Genomic DNA, 22,338 nt, shown 5'->3' on the forward strand with positions numbered 1-22,338 from the left:
ACTGATCATCAGCCAGCTCCACGGGCAGGCCAAGGTCAGAGATACGGACGTTACCTGAGAACAAACGCCGGGATAAAGTCAAGAGCCGCTCACGTCACAGATATGAATGTTGACCTGCACGCTACGTCTCTCAAACTCATTAACTTGGAGCGGCGAGATAACAGAAAGACGTCCTTGTGTTGGCAGTAAGACACGTTAGGCTCGTGCACGTGTCATGTGTGAATGTGTGCGTTTGTGTTTTGAGCCCAGGAGGCCCAGAATGAGTCTTATTTTTCTTCTCTTATAATTGTAATGATTGAACGAATCGGTGAGGTCATTGTCTCTGTAATAATTCATTTAAGCCGAGTAAATGTACAGTCTTTTACCTCGGCTGTTGCCGTGAGCGACCGCGCAACCTGCCCTGCTGCTCAAGGTCATCCCGAGATTGGTGAAGGACGTTGGCGCGAAAGGCGTTTCACTCATTGCTATGTTTGCCCACCTCAGCTTCCCTGCCCACAGTAGGCCCGTATTATCTTGGCCTTATAAATAGTAAGTGAGAGATAGCACATGTATCATACTGTGAGAGGATGACAGAGGGGACAAGACGTTAGCACAAACCTCAAAATCTTTTGGGGAGGGTCTGGAGGGAAGAGAATCTACACTCGTACACCCGTTGTACGTTGTACGTTGAGTGAGGGAGGAATAACGAGAAGTTAAAGCAAGAGACGTGTAAAAGGAAGGGGAAGAAAAGGTCTGCTGGGGTTCCTGGTCAGCGCAGAGCTTCATCATGGCCACCTTGAAGGAGAAGAGGAGCTGTGGGCAACGATGTGAAGACTTTGGCCGTTTTGTCTGGAACTCAGACGATGGGACGTTTATGGGAAGAACCCCAGAGAAATGGGGTAAGAATAACACAAGAAGTCATTAGGATTACAATTCGTAAGTACATTTAAATAGGAACATCTTATTTTGTCGTTACTTCAGTCTGGATCTGTGTGGAACAACTCATTTGTTTTTATATTTAAACAGAAGAATTCAACATTTTTTTAAATGAAAGTTACATTTTTTAAGCCGCTCTTTAAACAGCACATAGATGTACCTTATGTGCATTGGAACAAATATATAATTAGATATCCTGTCCATATTGGTCGATTATTCAGATATTAGTCGGATCAAACATGTATTTAGCAAATACATGTTTGTATTTGTTAAATATTGCTTCTGCTGAGCTTGATTTTCTCTCTCACTGAAGGATATGGCATTACTTAATTACATAAACACATCAAAAGTAAAAATATAAATTCTGTTAAAGTTATACTTTAAGTACAAGTTATATGAATAAGTGTAAAATGACGTTGCTGTGCAGGTAAATGTATTTTGTAACAATGTACGATTCTGTACATTGTTAAATGGTTCAATGAACAACTTTGAATAGGAGTTTCGTTCCAGACGTGTTATCAAGTATGTTTTCACATACAAAAAAATTGTTCTGGTTTTTTTTCAGATCACACTGACTAAACTAACAGAAGTACGGCAAAAAACAATGATTATACATTAATATATGCAAATAAACAAACCCAAATATTTTTAATTTCAAGCGGTAAGTAAATGCATCTATTTCTCAACTGAAGAGTTGATTTTCACTGTGATTTTGATTATTTTTTTAAATCAATGAGGTAAAATATTACAAAGAACTGTGAAATTTGCAGAACAAATGATGAAAAACAAAAAACTGTGCTAATTGAGTCTGATGTGGCAATATTGACATTTTGCAAATAAAATAGAAATCTTCAAAATAACTATGTGCATTTGTGCTAAAAGACAAATAAGGCATTGCTCGTGCTCGTGCTTATGTCGTTCTTTGTGACTTTCTGTCTGCATCATGTGGACAGAGTGCGATAAGACGGCCGTTGTGATAAAGTTTCAGCTTCTTGTTATTCTCCTTGGCCCTATGTTTGATCTCAGGGTCATGCTGACAGAGGGCATCTTGCCCTTGTGCAAACCACAATCCAAACTCGCCTCTGCGTCGTGCGTGTCGACAATTAGCGTCACCGCCATGCACAGAATGCAGGAAGGAGCATTGCGACTGTTTGTGTTTAAAATAAGTTGAAGATTGACAACTCACTTTATTTCCTCCACAGTGTACATCAGCCTCTATTACGTGGCCTTCTACGTGGTGATGACGGCCCTCTTTTCTTTGTCCATCTGGACCCTGATGTACACCTTGGATCCATACGCTCCTGACTACCAAGACCGGTTAAAATCTCCGGGTAACAACAACAACAGGTCTTGATGAGCCCTTAGTTGTTCCCGACCAGCTCACTGTGTGCCTCTCTCCTCAGGGGTGATGGTATGGCCGGACACTTATGGCGAGGAAGACGTGGAAATCATCTACAACACATCGGACAAAGCCAGCTGGACGAAGATGACCAAAATCATTCAGAAGTTCCTGGAGCGTTAGTATTTTTTTCACTCCACCCATTTCAAAAACCACTCATATTAAACTTTTTTTTTTTAAAGACCTTTAAATCTTTGGATCTGTTTTCCTGCTTCAGCCTACAATGACACCAAGCAGCGTGAATGCAACTACCATAACTGCATTAAGGGTAAGTACTTCATCCAGAAGACCTTCGGCGCCCCCAACCACACCAAGTGGTCGTGTCCCTTCACGCAAAGCATGCTGGGAGCTTGTTCAGGATTCCAGGACGCGACTTTTGGTTACAACTGCAGCATGCCGTGTGTCATCATCAAGATGAACAGGGTAGGCTAAATGAGGCTTTGGCCTGAAAATGAATTCATTGATGCTAAATTAACATTTTGGTTTGTCTCTGCAGATCATTGACTTTTTGCCCTGCAATAAGACTGACTGTCCTCCATACGTCAACTGCACAGTGCTGGTGAGCAACGACTGCAAATGATTTGAACAATATGGATTAAAGAAAATTAGTTTTAAAGCAACGGAAGAATAATTATAATCCATGTGGCAGAGATTATATTAAAGGCATTCCCAGTATGGACATGTATTGGCAGTATTTTGTGTGAAGGCTTCTCCAGGGAAGCCAATGGAGTACCTGTGTGAAAATTGAGAAATTCTGTGTCTATGTATGTTTAGGAAGGACAGGAGAATGTGGACAAAATAGAGTATTTCCCCAGCGGAGGAATTTTAGATCTGTCTTACTTTCCTTTCTACGGAAACCTGGCCCAGGTAAGAGCTGGAAAACACTCTGCAGCCCTCAGTTGCCATGACGTCATATGGTCAGAGACATTATGACGTAATCAAATATGACAAAAATCATTTCTCTTCCCCATATTCTACAGCCTACCTATGTCAACCCGCTGGTGGCCGTTCGGTTCAACCTGGTTGGGAAGAAGAATGCTAAGATTCAGTGCAGAGTGGTCTCCGACAAGATCAGCTACCAAAACATCCACGACCCCTACGAGGGAAAGGTCGATTTCTACCTCAAAGCAGTAAAATGAGAAGCAGCGGGGGGTCCACAGATATCCCAGATTGATGTAAAAACAAATCTGTCCCAATGAAAGACGAAGCAGCTACAGATCAATGCGACGCTTTCGTATACATGATTTGATTCTGCTTCTCCTTCGTTTGACTTTTATGTTTTAAGATAAATACAAAAAAAAATAAAAAATCTATACACTTATTTGATTATGCAACCTGGCATATGCTAACACACAAAGAAACGCATGATGCCAGAGGTGATTTGAGATGGAGTTGGGATTTTAAAAAACATACTTGCTTTAAAGTTGTTGTTTTTTTCTATAAATAATAATTCCAATAGTAGTTTAGTCTCATGCATATATTTGACAAACTTCCCGTTTGTTTTATTTTAAATGTTTGAAAAGTTTCCAAAAGTCTGATGAGGTTCGGTCTGTAACTGGTTTCTTCTGCTAATAGGATGATGACGGTGATGATGATGAGGGTTCTCACAAATCTGACTACAGGGTTCATGGTTTATCAGCTTACACATGGTCTCACATGCGCGCATGGCTGAGTTGTTTTGACATCAAAGAGACATTTTATTGAAGATCTGCTAAATGTCTAAAGGCAGCATTATTATTAGAAGTTGTATTTGTGGTTTGCAGTACTAGACTACTGGGATTACTTTTGATTATGATTTTAAACTTTCATCCTTTGACAGCTCATTTTCATTCATCCGAAGTCGTACATTGTTTAAACACAGACTAAAACAGTATATATATATATATATATATATATATTATAAATAATTGAAATAAACAACCACAAAAACAAGCATATACATTTGTCGTCATGGACACCAACCAGTATAGTATGCAAGTGCCCCCCCCCGCTGTGACACACAGCAGGGCAATGCGCAAATGAAATGAATATGCAGATTATATGTTTAGGTAAATTTACATTGAACATTTAAGAGGATAATACAAAGACACTCACAGAAAGATACTCCACAAGCTGCTCTCTTGCAGAGCAACATGGAGCAGGCACATACGTTTGACATTCATTACAAGTCCAGGACTTTGGTCTTGTGAGCTAATATTTAATTATCTGCATTTCTTACTTGTGCAATGTACCAAATTATAGCAGGAATGGAAAACCCTTCATAAGACACCTCTACTCTTCTCAAAGGAGTTCTTACAGTTTTTAGGCAAGACTAAAGGTGTAATCGCGGATAAATTCACAGTATTACAATCATTAACGTAAACTTAAAAGTACCACCTATTAAATAAAGCACGTAGGTTTGCACGTCTGTAAGAATCCAGATCTGCAATTAGCAAATTCAACGTGATATATGAGGAAAGATATGGCAAAAGAGAAGATACTTTCCCCCCTATTTCATAAAATCCAATATGATTACATACAGATTTGGCCCCTGTAGTTACAGCATATGATAAATAGGATTGGTGATAAAGTGCAAACAGTTATTACCTAAAATGGAAAAAAATTACCAGTGCAGAGGAATGTACAATAAATCTCTTTTTACCCAGGATGCATTTGTTCAGTTAAGCTTTTATGGTTTCCATCCAGCGGTGGCAGCCGAGAGAAGCGCTCCTGAAAGCATGTTATGCATAAAAATAGAATTGGGATGCTGATCAAATGTAGAGGCATGAATGATTGGGAAAGTTTTAAAACGGTAATAGATTAGTACATGATTGCGTATTAAAAACGCATCCGGAGTCTTTCTGAACTAATAACGAAGAGGAGCAGAGGGGTTGGGTTGTAGAGCAGCAGGTCTTTCAGGTCTTTCCCTGCTCTACTTGGAAAGTGCCTTGAGACAATGTTTTATGATCTGGAGCTACAAAAAACTAAAACTAAAAAACTGAATTGAATACATTAAGCCACCATTAATGTTGAAGTTTTAGAGCAATGCGCAAAGCCAAGCTATATTCTGAATGTATTTCAAGAGCATGGCCTCCGCATTCTAGTCCAGGTGAGAAACAGGTCCGCCTGCAGTCCTGACATGTCACTCATTCAAGATATTTAAATTACAGCAAAGGAGACTCTGAGCTCTTCCATCAGGCAAGAATAAGAAAACAGGGCCTTTGAAAGAGGCATCTGTTAACGAGGAGATGATGATAATGATGATGAAGAAGCCTCGGGGTGTTTCAAATCAAGGTCTGGTCACGTGATCGCTTTGCGCTCGGTTCGAGTAAAGAATTTGCGGGTGGTGACTCTCCACAGAACTGGTGCGAGAAGCAAACTGAGGGTGGTGACACTGAGGACCAGCAGGTAGACCTGAGCAGAGACAAGAGGAACCCGTTCAAATGAAAACTCGGCCCTCTCAGAGCCCTTCAGATCACCGTATGGTTTAGACTCAAATAAGTAAAGTAAAGTAAATCTTTATTTGTACAGCACTTCTCACAGACAGGAGTCACAAAGTGCTTCACAGGAACCATGGAAAATGCAAAAAGAACATTACAGTAAAATTCATAAACTTAAAAGTGCACCGACAGACCTCTCTGGAGATGATGCCAGTCCGCCGTGCACGGCTGCTCAGGACGAAGGAGAACTCGCTGACTTGAGCCAGACCGGCTGAGACAACCCACCGAATGTTTCGAGAGCACGGAGGCAAGATGACAGTGAGCACCAACACGGCCATGATGAACTGAAAGAAAACGAGGAGTCAGGGAGAGAGATGAGGGACGAGCGACGAGCGACCGGAGGTAAAAAAAAAAGAGAGAGAGAACGGTGCCATATACCTTCATAATGACGAGCGTTAGCGTTAGCGCCAGCAGGATCGTGAGTTCATACAGCACAAACGACGGAAACACGTGAAGACCTAGAACATCAAACGGGAGCAAAGGATGAGCGAAGCCTCGCTGTAAACGGCGCAAAACTTTATAACCAGTTATCATGCTGGACCTGACCAATAGAGGTGAAGAAGATGATAGCCAGGAAATCCCTGATTGGCTCGATGCATCCCAAGACTTCCGTCGTAACCATGTGACCCTGGGTGGACACCAAAGCTCCGGCCAGGAAACAGCCCAGTTCCATGGAAACGTCCAAAATGTCGGTTACCTGCACCGAGAGAGAAAAGTAAACACAACATCGTCAGTCGAGTTGTAAAGGAACAGAGCTCTTCACCTGAGAGGAAACAGTCCAAACAGAGTGCGTACCATCAGCATGAAAAAGACGAAAGCCGCCACACCGAGCACCAGGATCTCCTTGTTGCCTTTGCTCTCCGCATGCAGCTTCTTGTAGTAGGGGCCGATCAGGAACGCTTTGATCAGTAGACACAGAAGAATCACGGCAACCATCGAGGCCAGGACCTGGGCCAGCAGGTATAAGATGCAGAAACCTCCGTACAGCAAGCTGCGTTTCAGCAAGGGAACAGCAGATTCATAGATAAGCTCTTTGACGTTGGTTAGAATTGGACACACAAGAACAAACAAAAAAATAAAAAAATAAAAACAAGGAATCTGAGCGACCTTTCCAAATCTCCACTCTGTGCCTGGATCAGAGTCGGCATGATGGCCATGAAGAAACCCAGCTGAACATCTTGCATTACCAGCACCCCCAGGAGGACGCTGCTGTAGTCCCGGTCGCCTGTCGCACAGACACATAAAGTTGTGTCCAATAGTGCAAGAACAAGGGACATAAAGGAATCTATGACTGTACATTTTGGGCGCTGACCTTTTCCTGTTTGCTGCTTGTTACATTATGCTGCATGATCACAGTCATAGCCACGTACCTTCTTTGTCTCCTCTGCCTCCCCCTTCCAGGAAGCGGGACACGAGTGGAGTACTGGACAGGGAGAGGCACGCGGAAATGAAGAGGGTCTGCGTGGGCCGAATGTGTAAGATCTGTCCCCATAACAGACCGGCAGCAACCATCAGGAGGCTCAGGTAGCACGACCCCTGGACCGACGTCTTCCATACCTGCGCGCACACACACGCGCGCACACGCACACGCAGACACACGCACACACACGCACACACACGCACACACACGCAGACACACGCACGCACACGGAAAGCAAAGGTGATATTGGACAATTTCTCAGACAACATGGGAAATAGCTGGTGATAGATAAGAGGAATAAAAAAACGATTAACGTCAAAACCTTTCACACGTTGAAAACTCAAATGACTTAACTCAAGTTGAAATTTTATTTAAGATTTTTAAAAAACGGTTTCAAAAAACCTTGATGTTGAAATCGGACACCAACTCTTTTTTTCTGTGCTGCAAAATGAGGTCAGATTTGTCACTAGCTAATAATGCTAGCAGGAACAAGTTAGCGTGGAACTATAAGGATGAATGGGGACGCCTGGGAATACCAGGCATCTGATGCGACCTCCAGCAGATAAGACTCGCGTGCCCGACGCGTTCGTTTTTATCGCTCATTCACCTTTCGAAGGCGCTCAGGTGAGAACTCCAGTCCAACCACGAAGAGCGTGAAGAACACACCCAACTCCCCAAGAGTCTCCACCTGGACCATAGACTGTGAGGCACAGAGAGATGTGAGCGCACATAAGGTAAGCCCAGACAGGGTATTGTCCTTTAAGCCTGATGAGAAACACACCTTGATGCTGTTCATGCCAGAGGGGCCGATTAAGACTCCACAGATGATGTATCCAAACATGGGAGGAAGACCAACGAGACTGCAGACCCATCCACAGGGCAGGGACAATATCATTATCGACACCAGGTCCTGCACACGCAGCACACAACTTGGTTATCGCATTTCAGTCACAGTTAAATCTGCAGTCATTCCGAAGAACTCCCCAAACGAGGATCCGACCTCACCATGATGAAGTGATGGTCGGCCCTCGGCATCGTGGAGTCTCGTGGTTTGGTCAGGACATACTGGTTGTTCTGCGAGTCGATGAGCATGCTCAGCCCCAGGTCGTCCTCCACTTCCTTCGGCCGGGACTTGTTCTTCCTGCTTGCCTCGCTTTCATCTTCCACTCTCAGCACCGCCTCGACGTTTACGCCTCCCATCTGCACGGCGGCGAGCGCCGACGCGGGGGACAACGTCACGCTTTGCTCAGCAGGCGAACGCGTGAGCGTGGGACGCGCTCACCTGTTTGTTGTTGTCGAAGGCGTGCTCTTCTATCGTCTCCTCCAGCAGGTCTGCCGCTTTCCTGATGTCCTCCAGGATCTCATCCATGATAGACAGAGTTTTGTTCTGCGCTAAAACACTTTTGGCAGCTTCTTGCTGGTGCTTCTCGACAGCCACCAGCTCCACATACTCCTGTTCTTCCTAAAGGGTGAGACGAAAAAAACAAACGGCATGTAGCATGTTAGCCGAGACGCATGTAGCAGGACTAACAAGCATGCAGGGATACAAGAAACTCCTCGTCCCATTACATACAAGTGGAAAATGATTACTTGATTGATGCCGTCAAATATTGATGAGACTGTTTCCTTATTTGTTTGAGATTGTAAACTAAGTCAGTGTGCTTTGAAGAACATCTCTTCTGCTTTATTTAGCGTCTCCATGAACCACCGCTGATCGCTGCTCACCTTTATGGCTGCCTCCCTCAGGACCTCCAGCCTCTGCCTGCTGCTCTCCTTGATATTGACCACGTCCTTGTAGTCTCCCTGCACCGCCCTCTGCAAGCTGCGCAGCGCCTGGAACACCAGGTGCTCGCTTTCGTTCAGCCCCCTCTGGAAAACCTCCAGGGTGTGAACCTGAAAGCAGGCAGAGGGACGGCAGTCCTTAAATAGGTTGGATTTTGGGTATGGGCGGGCGCGTCAATAATGTGCATCGTTTTGGTGTACGAGTCAAAGCCAAGAAAAATAATTTCACTGCGGTGACGTCACCACATCGTGAGTACTGGGCGTAACAAAACGACACTAAAGGATTCGTCACCGAAGGAAAGAGAGCACAGACGGCTCTTCCCTCGAACTGTTCTTCACAATTTTCTCTTCCTTTAATCAATTTGCACATAAATAAATCTTTTTCAACTGCAGTGCGCGACCTTTGGGTCCCCCCCGCCCCCCCCCATCCTAGGTGCTGCACCTCTGACGAACCGCTTTAGAGGATTTTATTTGGGTAGAATGAAGTGGCTTTTCACTCGTTTAGGATTTAGTGGCAGCCGTCCTGTCGGCGGAACGCGCTGGTTGTTCGTTCCAACCCTAATCTAACCAAGTCTTCCCTTAAATCTGAATTATAAAACATGGAGTCATTGCGCCCAGCTGGCACTCATCCTACCTGGAATTGCCTCTCAGGATCTGAAAGCGCCTCGTCTTGTCCAACAGCCTTTGCAGCTGCCTCTAGTTTCTTGACAATTACATTCTTCCGATGCAAGAGACCCAGCAGCACCATGCAGTTGCTGGATAACCAACTCTGGCCTTGCGTGACTTCATTGCTCTCGTGGCGTTCGACGCTGCTCTCGCGGCGTTCGACGGTGCGCTCGGCCTCCTCCTTCCTTTGCGGCAGAGCGAAGGTCCCCACTGTGCTGAGGAACAGCAGCCAATTTACAAGCTGCATTCACACCTCCGGTTCCGTCTTCACCTGAGGGTGAAGATCAATAAAAGAGAGAGACCTGGGAAAGAGAGAGAGAGAGAGAGAGAAAAGAAGAGTAAAACAGATGCCAACAGAAGCGACGATAGAAAAAAAGCAATAAAAGAAAGATATATATGTGAATATAGTCCCCGACAGCATAAGCAGTATTTATGTCTGCTGAAATCTACACGGGTCAGCTGTTTTAGAACTTTTTTTTCCTTTCTTAATTAAAAAAAAAAGACATACCGGTAAATGTTGCATCGGGGGACAGAAACAAACTACTTTGTCTTTCAATAACATTTAATGATATCAACAATAATTCCCAGTAATGCCCATGAAACGACAGAATGTAAAAGCATTTATTCTAAGATTTGACAGACATTTTTTTGACTACTGTGGCCCGTCCCACTGGCTGCTTTTCACCTCGCTATTCTGACATTTTGTCGTTTTTGTCTTGACAAAGCATGTCATCGGTGACATTTTTAGTACACGGTGCTCCCTGTTCTCGCTCCATCCAATGTGATGCAGCATGTCTCCCTCTATTTGGATAACCACTTCACTTGGTGACACCCTTGTCCTTCACAAAGAGCAGGTGCTTATTTTATTTACGCATAAATATTTTACAACAATGGTTCAATGAAATGTACCGAACCAAAATCCCGCCCATCTGGGGCCGCACCCTCGCGAGTCACGCAGAAGGATGTTTAATATGCAGACTCCGGGTCTGACTCAACTGAGCTTTTCCACGACTGGATAATAAATGATCATAATAATAGCTATAAAAGCTCCCAGAGGCGTAAATATATCTGCCAAAGCCACGATGTCAAGAGATCAACACTTCACTTCATCGAAATTAGTGTGATAGATATACACAATGGAAATAAATCCTGGATATGCCCCTTAACCATGACATTATTGTTAATAATAACAATAAAAATAATACAATTAAAAGCCACATTCAGTTCCGATTCAACATTTGGGCACAGTTTTATAGTCACATTGATGGGAAGGTGTGTAAACTAACTATATCATACTATATATAGGAGATTAAAGATCTGACAAACTAATTTGACAGGCAATAAAATAGCAATTAATTTAAAAGTTAAATTAAGACAATAAAATAAATAAATAAATAATTAAACAAAGCACTACACTACTACTGATAAAGTGTCATTTAACACCACTAGTATTAATGAAAATAAAATACACTATAAAATTGTATTATAAGAGGGCATTTTCAGTGCTTTTGTAAAAAAGGTAAAATACATATTAACACGTAATAATGGTTTGAATGTAATTAAACTGTAATAAAAAAAAGTAACTATAGCCGTAATAACAATTTAAATAAAATTATAAGCATACACGGTAAAACAAGGAAGTGAAAATATAATCAAATAAATAAGTTTGGGCTGGTTGAGACTAACGATTAACAAAGATCCATGCGTTTCATCTAAATCACAAATACAAATAAGTTAATTTCATGTAAATGTGAAAAAAAATAACAGGGCTCGTTGAAAGCTAATTAGAAAGGCCAGACAGGGACGCTTTGCTCCCGGCGTACCAGGAAACACCACCAGCCGGTAGAATCACACTTTATGCTAACAAAGATTATACGAATATTTCCATTCAGAGAGACGAAATTAAAGAAGAAATGCTCCAACTTGCCTGTGAAATAATGTGACGATTCCCCAACTCCACTCCGCGACTTGGGGAGAAGCTGAAGAGGAGGAAGGGAACAATCGTGCTGTTGTGCCGCGCTAGCGCCGCTCCTCCCCTGCCACATAGCTGGCTAGCTGGATAGCTAGCCACTTAGCTGGACAGCTAGCCACCGAGCTGGACAGCTAGCCACCGAGCTGGACAGCTAGCCACTTAGCGACCAACTTGACGTTAGCGCCTTCATGTTTGCTTCGACCTGCGGTCAGCAGTTAGCATTATTCATACTAACAACCGGATGCTACTGTCCAGGTAGGTGCGACACTGTCGGCTATCCGGCCCCATAAATAGGTTTTTAAATGTGTATAATCTTCCAACGTGTTTTTATTTTTATTTTTTATTGAGAGCAGGGACGAAAGCGAAATTTGCTCCCAAATTCCTCAGAGCTGTCAGACCAGCTCCAGCCAGCTGAGTCCACGCACTCCCGTGACGCGGAGCTAACGCTAACTAAACAGCTGTGGCGTATATTGATTACGTTAGCTTTTCTGGTAGCAGCTAATCAAGACGGACTATAATAGAACTTTGACGTTATCTGCCGGTTATATTTTTTTTAAAGTCACTGCATAGTTTCTGGATATAATCGCGTCGATGTGTATTTTAGTATATTTTTAGATCAAGTTACTTCCGAAACATCCTAATCGACTTTGACATGGGAGTTGTAGTTCTCAGAGGTTTACATTTTTCTTATCGCTTTCTTGTCGTTGTATCCTCAAGTTGTACAACTGGGTAAGTGTTTGAATGAGTTTTTTTTCCTCCTGTCTATTTTGACTTATCTTACACGTTTATAACTCATAGAACAACGTGGAGTAAAATAAGTGTTAAAATTGTTTCGCTTGTTTTTTGTTTGGCTGCAACCAAGATGAGTTTGAGTGGGTTTTGTCATGCGATAATTTAAATTTCCGTGTTTCAGAAGATTGGCCTCATGGCAAAATTAATGTTTTTATTTTTATGCAGGAAACTAATAAGTTTACGGAGTTGGAAACGTGACCTGCCGAATAATTAAGGTTCTCTTCTTAGAAATACATTTCCCATAAATCTTATACCACTTACAACAGTCTTGGCCGCGCATGCGCATCAGGGGGTAATTGGACAACAGCAAGTGGGCCAAAAAACAGCCTGTTATAAAATGGTAGGTACGATTAAAATAGGAAAATCGGGTCGAACATGCCCGGAAACCGATAACGAGGGACACTGATGGGGCGAGGGGGCGAGGGGGCGAGGGGGGGGGGGGGGGGGGGGGGAGCATCCTCAACCAGGCGCCGCTTCGTCGGAATGACGCGCGTCAGGAAATGGAAGGCTAAGTTGTTGGTGTTTTGAGATTGGACACTTAAGCCTTTTACCTTTTTAGCCTTTTTTTTTGGTAACTGGTCTCGGTTTTTGAATATAAAGTTCAGAAACCTTTTTTTTTTTTTTCCTTCTCCCAGCCAAGAAATCCAAATTAGGTCAAGACACGATTAAGTGATCAGAAAGTTCAGACTGGTTGTATGAATACAGCTTCATGTGCACTCTGTAGTTGTGTTCAGCCGGCTCTGGGGGGGTAAAAATGGGTCTAGGGGTGTGTGTGTGTTTGATGGATCCCTCCCTGCCCTGCCCTGCATTTACATGTCTTCCTCTTTTTCTTGCAGCACAAGTTGAAGTCGTCGCAGAGGGAGAGGGTCCGGCAGTTTATCTCCTTCACACAGGCCGGCGAGAGGACGGCCGTGCACTGCCTGATGCAGAATGACTGGAAACTAGCGGTTGCCACGGACAACTACTTCCAGAATCCCGACCGCTACTACCGAGAATCCATGAAAACCTCGGTGGAGCGCAGGAAGCTGGAGCAGCTCTATAATAGATACAAAGGCAAGTTTCACTTTTAACCAATACAAGTTCAATAAGTAATGTAAAAAACAAACGTGTGCTCGTGTTGCCCGTTATGGTTACGGCCTGTTGTCCTTTCAGACCCGCAGGATGAGAATAAGATCGGCATCGACGGAATCCAGCAATTCTGCGACGACTTGACTCTGGACCCGGCGAGCGTGAGCGTTCTCGTGGTGGCGTGGAAGTTCAGGGCGGCAACGCAGTGCGAGTTCAGCAGAAAAGAGTTCCTGGACGGCATGGCTGAGCTCGGGTGAGCTAGCAGCGATGCTAAAAATCAGTTTGATCAGAGACGCTCCTCCTCTGTCCACACAGCACCAGTTTATGTCGGCGCTGTCCAGTCCAGCGAGACCCAGACTTTTTGGGAGGCTGATCTATTTACCGCGCATGATAAACGATGGATGATCTGTTTATTCGTGTTAATGTCTCCTCCAGGTGCGACAGTCCTGAAAAGCTCAAAGGAGTCCTCCCCAGACTCGAGCAGGAGCTTAAAGAATCAGGGAAGTTCAAAGACTTCTACCAGTTTACGTTCAATTTTGCCAAGAACCCCGGACAGAAAGGTTTAGGTAAGTACGACACATTTAAACCGTGGAGCAGTTTAAAAGTAAACGGTTTTCACCCGGATGTATCCCACCTTGAACCTGTTGTTTGTGTCCTAGAGCTAGAAATGGCTGTCGAATACTGGAATCTAGTTCTCACAGGTCGCTTCAAGTTTTTGGATCTCTGGAACCGCTTCTTGCTGGTGAGGGAGTCTGTTTTCATTTAAGATATTGTGCAAAGTCTGTCTCGTTTTCTTTTGACGCCATAATAACTGTGTTTTACAGGTTTAGTACAGGAAGTATTGCCGGATTCCAACACTTTTCTTCTTTATTTGCTGCGTTCAGGAGCACCACAAGCGCTCGATTCCCAAGGACACGTGGAACCTTCTCTTGGACTTCGGCAACATGATCGCCGATGACATGTCGAACTATGATGAGGAAGGTGAGTTCATTCAAGCCTTCGGGTTTATACGTTTCACCGACGTGCATGAATAGGGAACGTCCCACCAAAGCACATATGAGCAATAAAAGTCTTCTCGCTATCTCTGTGACTTAAGTCATTACTTTTGAGATGTAACTAACGCGCAGCTCTTTCCTCTCCTCAGGGGCGTGGCCTGTTCTCATCGACGACTTTGTGGCGTTTGCTCGACCGATCGTTACGGGAAGCGCAGCCTGACGTCGTGTTTGCCGTAGCGGCGTCGCCACAAAGAGACTTGGTTTCTCAGTTTTTTTTTAATGAGATTTCTTTTTAATGCTAACGAGCTAAAACAGACTGACTTCTCATTGAGCCTGTCTGCAGCTTGTTTTAACAGATACTTTTTTTTTTTTTAAATGCATAAAGATGCCTTGGTGGGAGATTGATCTGGAACAGCAGATCAGAAACAACAGCTGGAGGAGAATCAACAACAGACAGATGAATTTTTTTTTGTTCTGGCGAGGACGAAGTTTGTAATTGCAATATGGAAATGATGCGTACCCAAAAATTCTTTACTCACGGGCGAGGTGCGGCTCGGAACTGCTGCTCTGGACTTGGCTCACTATTGTCTACCCATAGCACAATGGGGAGGGACGATAACGGTGAACCTTCAGCACGCACAGATTATTAACTTATAGATGCAGTAGGATGTTCTAAGGGTGTTCATCCAGTTGTGAATGGAGCTGCATGTTTCCGCCTGGGGGGGGGGGGGGGGGGGGGGGTGAAGCGATGCTGTGGATGTCAAGGAGGAGAAAATGAGATCAGCAGTATTTTCACCGATTTTTACGAATGTGTGGCTCTCCAGCAATCAAAGTGAGCAGGTTGAATGTGTTGGGTTTCAGTGTGTGTGTTTGATTTGAGAGGATAGAACATTTGACGTGTTTTAATAATCATGCTACATATTTTAATTTTGATTTGCTTAGAACTATGAGTAGGGAAATTGCGATTCCCCACGGAGTAGACGCAGCGAGGAAAGTTCAGATCCCCGTTTGGCACTCAAAAGAATCGGACGGGGCGTTAAAGCTTCGCGAGCACATCACCAGCCAGATCTTTGCAGTTGTCGTTCACCCACAGGAATAAAGAATCGATGTAAGTTTAGACGAGTGAGAATGCATACGGCACCAGAGGTGACGAGTGTGTTGGAAGCGTTTTTGAAATGCTTTTTCTTTTTTTTTGCTGACTGCTGCTTTAATCTGCTGTACACACAAAGAAACGGACTAACTGACTGTTTTTTTTTTTTTTAAATCCAGGTGACTTGCAAACGTTTCACACTGCACTGATTTACCTCTTCTGTCGTAGCTTCGCTTTACCGGGCGGCGCCGTGTGTAGCCGCAGGGCGACTCGGTTTACACGGCGGTACGGTCGCTGATACCAGGTGGTATTTTAACTTTTTTTTTGTTTACACGGTTTTAGTCTGTTGCATTTCACGGATTTAACGGCTACAGGGTGATAATGACAAGTAGCGTGGAACTAATGCAAAATAAAAGTTTACCTTTAACACAGCTCGAGCCGCTTACTGCAGGTCGCTCCAGTGTGGTATTTCAAAATGTACTGTAGTATGTGAGAACTGACAAACCAGCTGTGAAGCCTTTTAGCCCATAGAGGTCAATGCAGCAATGCTTCCTCTCCATAAAGCCAACACCTGTTATTTTTTTTACTATAAATAAGGCGGACACTAAACGCATCACCAGAGAGTGACACAAGGTAGAGCTCAGGTACCAGTCGGCCTCTCCTTGTCGCTTTAAACAGCATTTGTGAAGTTCCATCAGTATTTGCCAGCACATAGTTGCCTTGTTAGTCCTGTCAGCATCTAAATACGGGGGGAAGTCATTGCCGTCTGTTTTATTTAAGATGACAAATTTGTGTTTAACTTCTCATATTTATAGACAAAGAGGTCCGTCAAACTTTGCTGCCGTGCAATAAGTTTACTTTGAGAGGCTGAAATATGGGGATTTATTTCCTACATTTCCATATCGAATGAAAGAAAACCGCTTCTCCGTGACTGTTAACCACTTTAGGAACTGCTAAATGTGTCATATTTGTTCGTCTTTGTTACGAGTCAAGATAAATGTGTGTCATGGCGATGAAAGTTCCCTTGTAAAAACGTATTTGTCTGCGCAGCGTGATGGCTTTTCACGCTTTGTGATCCGACATTGTAATTTTTGGAGCGAGAGAATGTGACGTCTTCTCAGTATTCAGTTTGATGATGTGGTACATTCGGTTCAACAGTATTATTTTTAGCCACAGAAGATTTCCATCCGATACGTTATTTTCTTGAATACAGTTGTCAATAAAGCATGTTGTTCTGACCCGTCTGGTTGGTGCTCTGTTGACGATGTCCAGCAGTTGGTTTCGGCCGGCTTCTTTTATTTCTAATACTTTTAATGTCTGCTTGGTAACAGTCGTCCTTCATCGGGTTGCATTCCTGCTGCATGTCATCGTCGCCAGCTCCTCTGGTCAAGCTTTTGTCTGCTGTGACCGAGAATATTTAGGGCTTTATTCACCGACAAAAATACAGACGTGCATTAGGGTTGAGATGACATTACAGTCAGAAGTAACAAGTGGGTTTAAAATAGTGAGGAGAGGATCATAGTGTTAAGCTTTAATAAAGGAGTTGGGGGGGGGGGGGGGGGGGTCAGGGGGTTGCATCAGTTGGAGGGATGCTCCATTCTTACCCTTCTCCCATGGGGCGGGTGGTATGTCATCAAGGCCCAGCTCCAGCACATTAGCATCTCTTCTCCTGTGTCCAGCCCCCGCCGGTGCCGCTGGGACCCAGCCATCAAGGGTTCAGGCTTTGGGGCCATGGGAGGCAGGGGTGGGGGGTTTGCCTTTTTAGGAGATACCTGATCACAGCTGAACATGCTGCCGCCCAACACAAAGAAACTGGCTGATAACATGATGCTGAGAGACTGATGACAAGCTAAGAGCGAGGGTGGGAAGGTGGGAGAGCTGAAGCCCGAGGCAGCGCCGGACGGACTGTCCAAAGTTCTGTAGGATGTTCCGGGGTGAGATGGTTTGTTCTGTTTTTATTATTGCTCTGTGACCGAATCGTGGCAAAGGCGACCTAAAAGGAATTCAGATTTCGGAGAGGTCAAGAGGATCCCCTGAGAAGTGCGTGTGAACAGAGCCCGGTGTCATGGAGAAATTCAAAGCGGGCATGGTTCTGGGTGCCGCTGGAGATGCCTTGGGCTACAGGAAAGGGCGATGGGAAGGCTGCACCTCAGGCAAGAAAATCCAAGAAGAGCTGGCATCTCTCGGGGGACTGGGGACCCTGAAACTGGACCCTGATAATTGGCCCCTGAGTGATGCAACACTGATGCACATGACCACAGCAGAGGCACTCATCACAGGTATGTATAGGCTGGTGTCGGGAAGAGAGGATTTATAGGTGTCGAAGATCAGACGATAGAAGAAATCAACATTATTACACCTTTTTTTAAACATAAATATAAAATCAAGTTTTTACAAATCCTTTAAAACTGAACTTTCTCAGTACCAATGACAGGCAGACACAACGTCAGACCCGTCCAGCCAGTCTTTTGTGTCTTCTGCATTTAGATGTACCAGAATAGCTTCAATGGAAGCTGTTAATCACTTATTGGCCACGACCATCTCTGGCATGATGACCGGTCAACAAAGATATTACCTTGGTAGAAAGTTCATTATGTTTGCCCCCCCCCAATGGGTTTGCCAGGAGATGCCGGGACAGGAAAATCCGATCCTCAGGTCTCATTCCTGAACAATAGCAGGTCAGATTCCTTTTTAATCTGCCGCTGTCGTGTTTGGCTGCAGATAAGAGTTCAAAGCAAATGACGACAGTGCTGTGAAATGTGATGATGCCTTTTGAGATTAGAAACCCTTATTTAGCCACAATGCTTGCACATGGACTGTATACACATGAGCAAACGGACTACAGCCAACTTCAGGTCCGCTGATCCACATTCCCATTATATGGTGGTTTCTAAATTCCTACATCAGTAAATTTGTTGTGACGCAAGTTTGCAACACAGTCGCTCCTCCTTGCTTATATACAGTATATATATATATATTCCCAAACAAGATCTAGCTATCGGTTCAGGTTGAGTACTCCAGATGACCTCACGGTGAGTGGAATCGACTCCGCTCACTCCACAGGCATGCCGATCCTAATCTGTGGTGTGTCAGAATGAGGCTAAACTTAGACGGGCAGTGCGCCACTCATCACCCCGTTGCATGCCAATCACGAATAACTCTCAGTCACGGTGTATTTGTGTGTGTCCAGATTACTGGTGTCTGGAGGACTTGTACCGGGAGCTGGTTCGCCTCTATGTCGAAGCCATGGTGTCGCTCCAGGGCAGGGCTCCAGATCCTGCAACAGTGGAGGGCTGTGCTCACCTCAAGCCTCACAACTACCTGCTTGCCTGGCACACGCCCTTCAATGAAAGAGGCCAGCGGAGGCTTAATCTATTGCCTTAGTCCCAGCATAACTGCAGTGTACGAAAATGAGTGTGTGAATATGCCTCTGTCCAGGATCTGGTTTCGGGGCGGCTGCCAAGGCAATGTGTGTGGGCATGAGATACTGGCAATCTGACAGACTAGACAGCCTGGTGGAGGTCAGCGTTGAGATTGGAAGAATGACCCACAACCATCCCACAGGTGACAATCTTGGCCATTTCTGATCCATCCGAGCCAATTTGGCAACTGCAGGCTGATTATCGAAGCGCCAACAACGGTCACATCCTTAAAGTAACTTGCGTTGCGCTTGGTTTCAGGCTTCTTGGGTTCCCTGACAACGGCACTCTTTGCATCTTATGCAATCCAAGGGAAACCTCCTGTGACTTGGGGCCGCGAGCTTTTGAAAGCCATCCCTCTTGCTGAGGAGTACTGTAAGAAGACTATACGACACATGGCAGGTTAGATTGAGTTTCTCTGAGTAAGACAAATGAGTTGATTTTCTTAGGATCATTTATGTGATGCAATCACATTACGTACGAGCTGTACACGCTAACAAGCCTTCAGGTGTGGCTTACACTCAGTGAGTTCTACAAAGAAACGTTGGCTCAAATTCCACCACAGCGATTTCAGGGACCGATCTACAGATACCAGAAGCATTTGGTCGCAGTTGTTGGTGCTAAATGAAGCGCGACTAGCTGTGAAGTTCAGGGGTTGAACTGGTAATGAGTGTCAGATAGCATTTCTGTCCCATATCAGATCATCAGTTGTATTTGTTTTATGTTTAACTCTATTTTTGTGACACAGCACCCAGTTTTACCAAATTTATCTCGGTAGAACTCTATTTGTTACACATATTCAGTGCTGTTTGCAGTGTGTGTGTGTGTAACGAAAAGTGGACCATGATTAAGGCAGATTTTCTTCAATCGGAAAACTGTAATTGCAAGAGAGTTAATGATCGATTTTGGGTTGTTTCCTCATCCAAAATCTTAGTTGTTTAGCAAGGGCAGGCAAATTTTGACCGTTTTAGCCGAGTATACTGAATCGTAAAACTACACGGGGGTTCGTGCGTTTCTTTAAAGTTTTCTGAATGACTACAGTATGTCTGGACGTGAACCCAGTAATGTGTGCAATGCATTCATACGCAGAGTATCAGGAGAACTGGTTCTACTTTGAAGCCAAGTGGCAGTTTTACGTGGAAGAGAGAGAAATAGAGAAGGAAGAGCAGAACAAACCTTTGTTCCCCGATCGCTATGACGCCGGCGAGACAGACAAGGTAAATCTGTCATGCGCAAAAGAAATGCATAAGATTAAGGCCTTATAGAAACCAGGAGCGCAATGCGCTGCTTTTACTCTATCCTTGCTCATCTTAGATGTATAAGCGATGGAGCTCGGAGGGTTGTGCGGGTCGTAGGGGTCACGATGCCCCCATGATCGCCTATGACGCTCTCCTAGCAGCAGGGAATGACTGGACCGAGCTGTGCAAACGGGCCATGTTCCATGGAGGTGAGGACCACAGCATTCTGCATGTCTATGACATTATAAATGCACGGCCTGTGCAACGATGACTTCTTTGAAAATCCTCTGTCTCCTAAGGTGAGAGTGGAGCCACAGGTCTGATTGCAGGCTGCCTCTATGGCCTCATGCATGGGATGAGCGGCGTTCCCTCAGGCCTGTACCGGGATCTGGATAAAAGAGAGCGCCTGGAAGAACTGGCAGAGGCACTTTACAAAGCAGCATCTGCAGACAAATGCCTAGACAAGTAATCCTCCTCTTCAGTGGTCAGACTCCTAGTGGCTGTCAGATGAACTGCACAACTGTAAATGTGCTGCTCTTTATCCCACACTAGTTTTCCCAAACAGCCTTGATAGCATTTCAGTAGTCTTGAGTGGCATCCTGTCCTCTTCCCCCGCCTACCTCTCCTCCACAAATTGTGTGCGTAAAGTTAAAGCCCCCGTTGCTGTAGCTGTGAGGCAGAGGAGCGTGAGAACGGAGATCACGTGTGGTATTGAGTTTCTGCCTTTTGTCTGATGTGAAGGTTCTCCCAGATGACAGAACTGTGTGTGTGGGGGGGGGGGGAGGTTTTCCTTTAACTCCTTAAATTCAGCAAACGGAGGATAATGTCCGTCTCTTTCCTTTTTCCCTTATAAAGCTAACCTTTATTAACACGACGCGCACATGGCTATGCTGTGCCAGGAAGTGTCTACTTCATCACAGAAGAACGCTTTCTACAAGCCTCTGACAAAGCCTAACCGATTTTAAAGTGATGTCTCTCTTCACAGTAAGCTGCAATCGCTCTTAATCTACCGTGGCTTTTTAAATGCACCCAACAAATGGTAGAGATTTCCTGGAGATTTGAACTTTTATGCATAACATGATCAGTTTCATCTGTGATCAGTTATTATTTGCACTGAAACGCTCTTTTCAGGAATAGTGTACTTTACTCCGACGTTACCATTGCATGGTGAAAATGAACATTAAAATGAACTCGGTTTTGAGTCACGCATAAAGCTTCTGTCTCTCTTTATCTTCATAACAAGATTAATTCTGATGAAAAGCTTGTCTCATATTTCCTCTTGCTGCACTACGGTCACCTGAACTAATCACTCGTAACAAGTTCACGATGCAGGGACACTTCAAGTCTGAACATTTGAACTTCATTCTCAAGGCTTCAGACACATATATTTATGCACTAATGGGCGTGGTTAAACAAGTTATCCCCCCCCGAGTACCATCATGATGGTGCTGCCGCCTTTAAAAAACAATTACACCTTATTTCAGTGCAGTATTACTGAAGAGAACAAAAACAAAGTACTATTGGTAAAATGGTGTTTTACTATCATTTTATTCATTCAGGTAGGTCTCGTCTGGACTTGGTTCTTTCTTTATTATAGCCACAAAATCCAATCAGATCTGGTTCTGTAGAAATTCTGAGTGGACTGTAGTCTCAACTTCACACACTAGCCCAAATACTGCAGCTGTTCTACTAGTGGGAAACCTTCACAACATTGGCAATACTTCTAATTGATGAGTATCTATTCTGACACACATCAGGCTCCCAAAATGTTTGATTTGGTTGAAGGCTTAGAGACATAATTTGTATTTATATGGTTTATTTTAAATGCACCTACTTTTAATCCTTTTCAGTAACGATAAGGCTAGAATAGACTATTTCTAATCTCATTTCTAATGTCGAAAATCACGTTGCAGAACATATCTCCTCACATCCGTGGGAGTGGGGGGGGGGGCTCCCTACTTTACATGACCATGCATCCAACATGTCCGCCTTTTTAATGTAGTAATATATTCAATAATTTCAGAGTTGTCTTTGCTGTCACTGTCCCTAAATATTGAGGTAGCCATGTTTCAGCTGCCTATAGCCACAGGGATTAAGTTTTGC

At 44.2% G+C, this 22,338-nt stretch overlaps 4 protein-coding genes across 4 annotated transcripts; 3 read left to right on the forward strand and 1 right to left on the reverse strand.

Moving 5' to 3' along the window:
- Window positions 1-766: 766 nt before the first annotated feature.
- On the forward strand, window positions 767-3,453 carry LOC137897365 (potassium-transporting ATPase subunit beta-like). The gene is made up of 7 exons (XM_068741876.1): window positions 767-878; window positions 2,118-2,246; window positions 2,319-2,432; window positions 2,532-2,737; window positions 2,811-2,873; window positions 3,089-3,181; window positions 3,295-3,453. Exons 1-7 carry the CDS (start codon window positions 767-769, stop codon window positions 3,451-3,453), a joined length of 876 nt encoding a protein of 291 aa, XP_068597977.1.
- A 2,140-nt stretch (window positions 3,454-5,593) lies between these two features.
- On the reverse strand, window positions 5,594-9,908 carry tmco3 (transmembrane and coiled-coil domains 3). Its single transcript, XM_068738609.1, has 13 exons — window positions 9,630-9,908; window positions 8,939-9,106; window positions 8,496-8,675; window positions 8,219-8,413; window positions 7,995-8,123; window positions 7,821-7,913; window positions 7,164-7,350; window positions 6,901-7,018; window positions 6,589-6,784; window positions 6,340-6,490; window positions 6,172-6,251; window positions 5,928-6,077; window positions 5,594-5,707 (listed from the first exon to the last, which is right to left on the reverse strand). The coding sequence occupies exons 1-13, from the start codon at window positions 9,906-9,908 to the stop codon at window positions 5,594-5,596; spliced, it is 2,040 nt and encodes a 679-aa protein (XP_068594710.1).
- A 3,515-nt stretch (window positions 9,909-13,423) lies between these two features.
- Window positions 13,424-15,183, forward strand: dcun1d2b (DCN1, defective in cullin neddylation 1, domain containing 2b). The gene is made up of 6 exons (XM_068738417.1): window positions 13,424-13,478; window positions 13,578-13,746; window positions 13,929-14,059; window positions 14,153-14,235; window positions 14,378-14,474; window positions 14,638-15,183. Exons 1-6 carry the CDS (start codon window positions 13,424-13,426, stop codon window positions 14,706-14,708), a joined length of 606 nt encoding a protein of 201 aa, XP_068594518.1. The 3' UTR covers window positions 14,709-15,183.
- A 2,460-nt stretch (window positions 15,184-17,643) lies between these two features.
- On the forward strand, window positions 17,644-21,408 carry adprhl1 (ADP-ribosylhydrolase like 1). The gene is made up of 7 exons (XM_068740772.1): window positions 17,644-17,857; window positions 18,769-18,933; window positions 19,017-19,142; window positions 19,259-19,399; window positions 20,087-20,214; window positions 20,312-20,444; window positions 20,535-21,408. The coding sequence occupies exons 1-7, from the start codon at window positions 17,644-17,646 to the stop codon at window positions 20,702-20,704; spliced, it is 1,077 nt and encodes a 358-aa protein (XP_068596873.1). The 3' UTR covers window positions 20,705-21,408.
- The last annotated feature ends 930 nt before the right edge of the window (window positions 21,409-22,338 follow it).

Source organism: Brachionichthys hirsutus, chromosome 1, assembly GCF_040956055.1.
Source record: "Brachionichthys hirsutus isolate HB-005 chromosome 1, CSIRO-AGI_Bhir_v1, whole genome shotgun sequence".
In the NCBI taxonomy this organism is placed as follows: domain Eukaryota; kingdom Metazoa; phylum Chordata; class Actinopteri; order Lophiiformes; family Brachionichthyidae; genus Brachionichthys; species Brachionichthys hirsutus.

What these genes read in the sequence shown, in the direction of transcription:
- tmco3 (XM_068738609.1), bottom strand. Translation starts at nt 9,908, where the DNA reads ATGCAGCTTGTAAATTGGCTGCTGTTCCTCAGCACAGTGGGGACCTTC. An exon ending in CCGACCATCACTTCATCATG is followed by an intron (nt 8,124 to 8,218) that starts GTGAGGTCGGAT and finishes CTGCGTGTGCAG; the next exon opens with GACCTGGTGTCGATAATGAT. An exon ending in TAACGCTCGTCATTATGAAG is followed by an intron (nt 6,078 to 6,171) that starts GTATATGGCACC and finishes GTTTTCTTTCAG; the next exon opens with TTCATCATGGCCGTGTTGGT.
- LOC137897365 (XM_068741876.1), top strand. Translation starts at nt 767, where the DNA reads ATGGCCACCTTGAAGGAGAAGAGGAGCTGTGGGCAACGATGTGAAGAC. An exon ending in AAGAACCCCAGAGAAATGGG is followed by an intron (nt 879 to 2,117) that starts GTAAGAATAACA and finishes TTTCCTCCACAG; the next exon opens with TGTACATCAGCCTCTATTAC. An exon ending in TCATCATCAAGATGAACAGG is followed by an intron (nt 2,738 to 2,810) that starts GTAGGCTAAATG and finishes TTGTCTCTGCAG; the next exon opens with ATCATTGACTTTTTGCCCTG.
- adprhl1 (XM_068740772.1), top strand. Translation starts at nt 17,644, where the DNA reads ATGGAGAAATTCAAAGCGGGCATGGTTCTGGGTGCCGCTGGAGATGCC. An exon ending in CACGCCCTTCAATGAAAGAG is followed by an intron (nt 18,934 to 19,016) that starts GCCAGCGGAGGC and finishes GCCTCTGTCCAG; the next exon opens with GATCTGGTTTCGGGGCGGCT. An exon ending in ACGCCGGCGAGACAGACAAG is followed by an intron (nt 20,215 to 20,311) that starts GTAAATCTGTCA and finishes TGCTCATCTTAG; the next exon opens with ATGTATAAGCGATGGAGCTC.
- dcun1d2b (XM_068738417.1), top strand. Translation starts at nt 13,424, where the DNA reads ATGAAAACCTCGGTGGAGCGCAGGAAGCTGGAGCAGCTCTATAATAGA. An exon ending in GCTCTATAATAGATACAAAG is followed by an intron (nt 13,479 to 13,577) that starts GCAAGTTTCACT and finishes TTGTCCTTTCAG; the next exon opens with ACCCGCAGGATGAGAATAAG. An exon ending in TCTGGAACCGCTTCTTGCTG is followed by an intron (nt 14,236 to 14,377) that starts GTGAGGGAGTCT and finishes TGCTGCGTTCAG; the next exon opens with GAGCACCACAAGCGCTCGAT.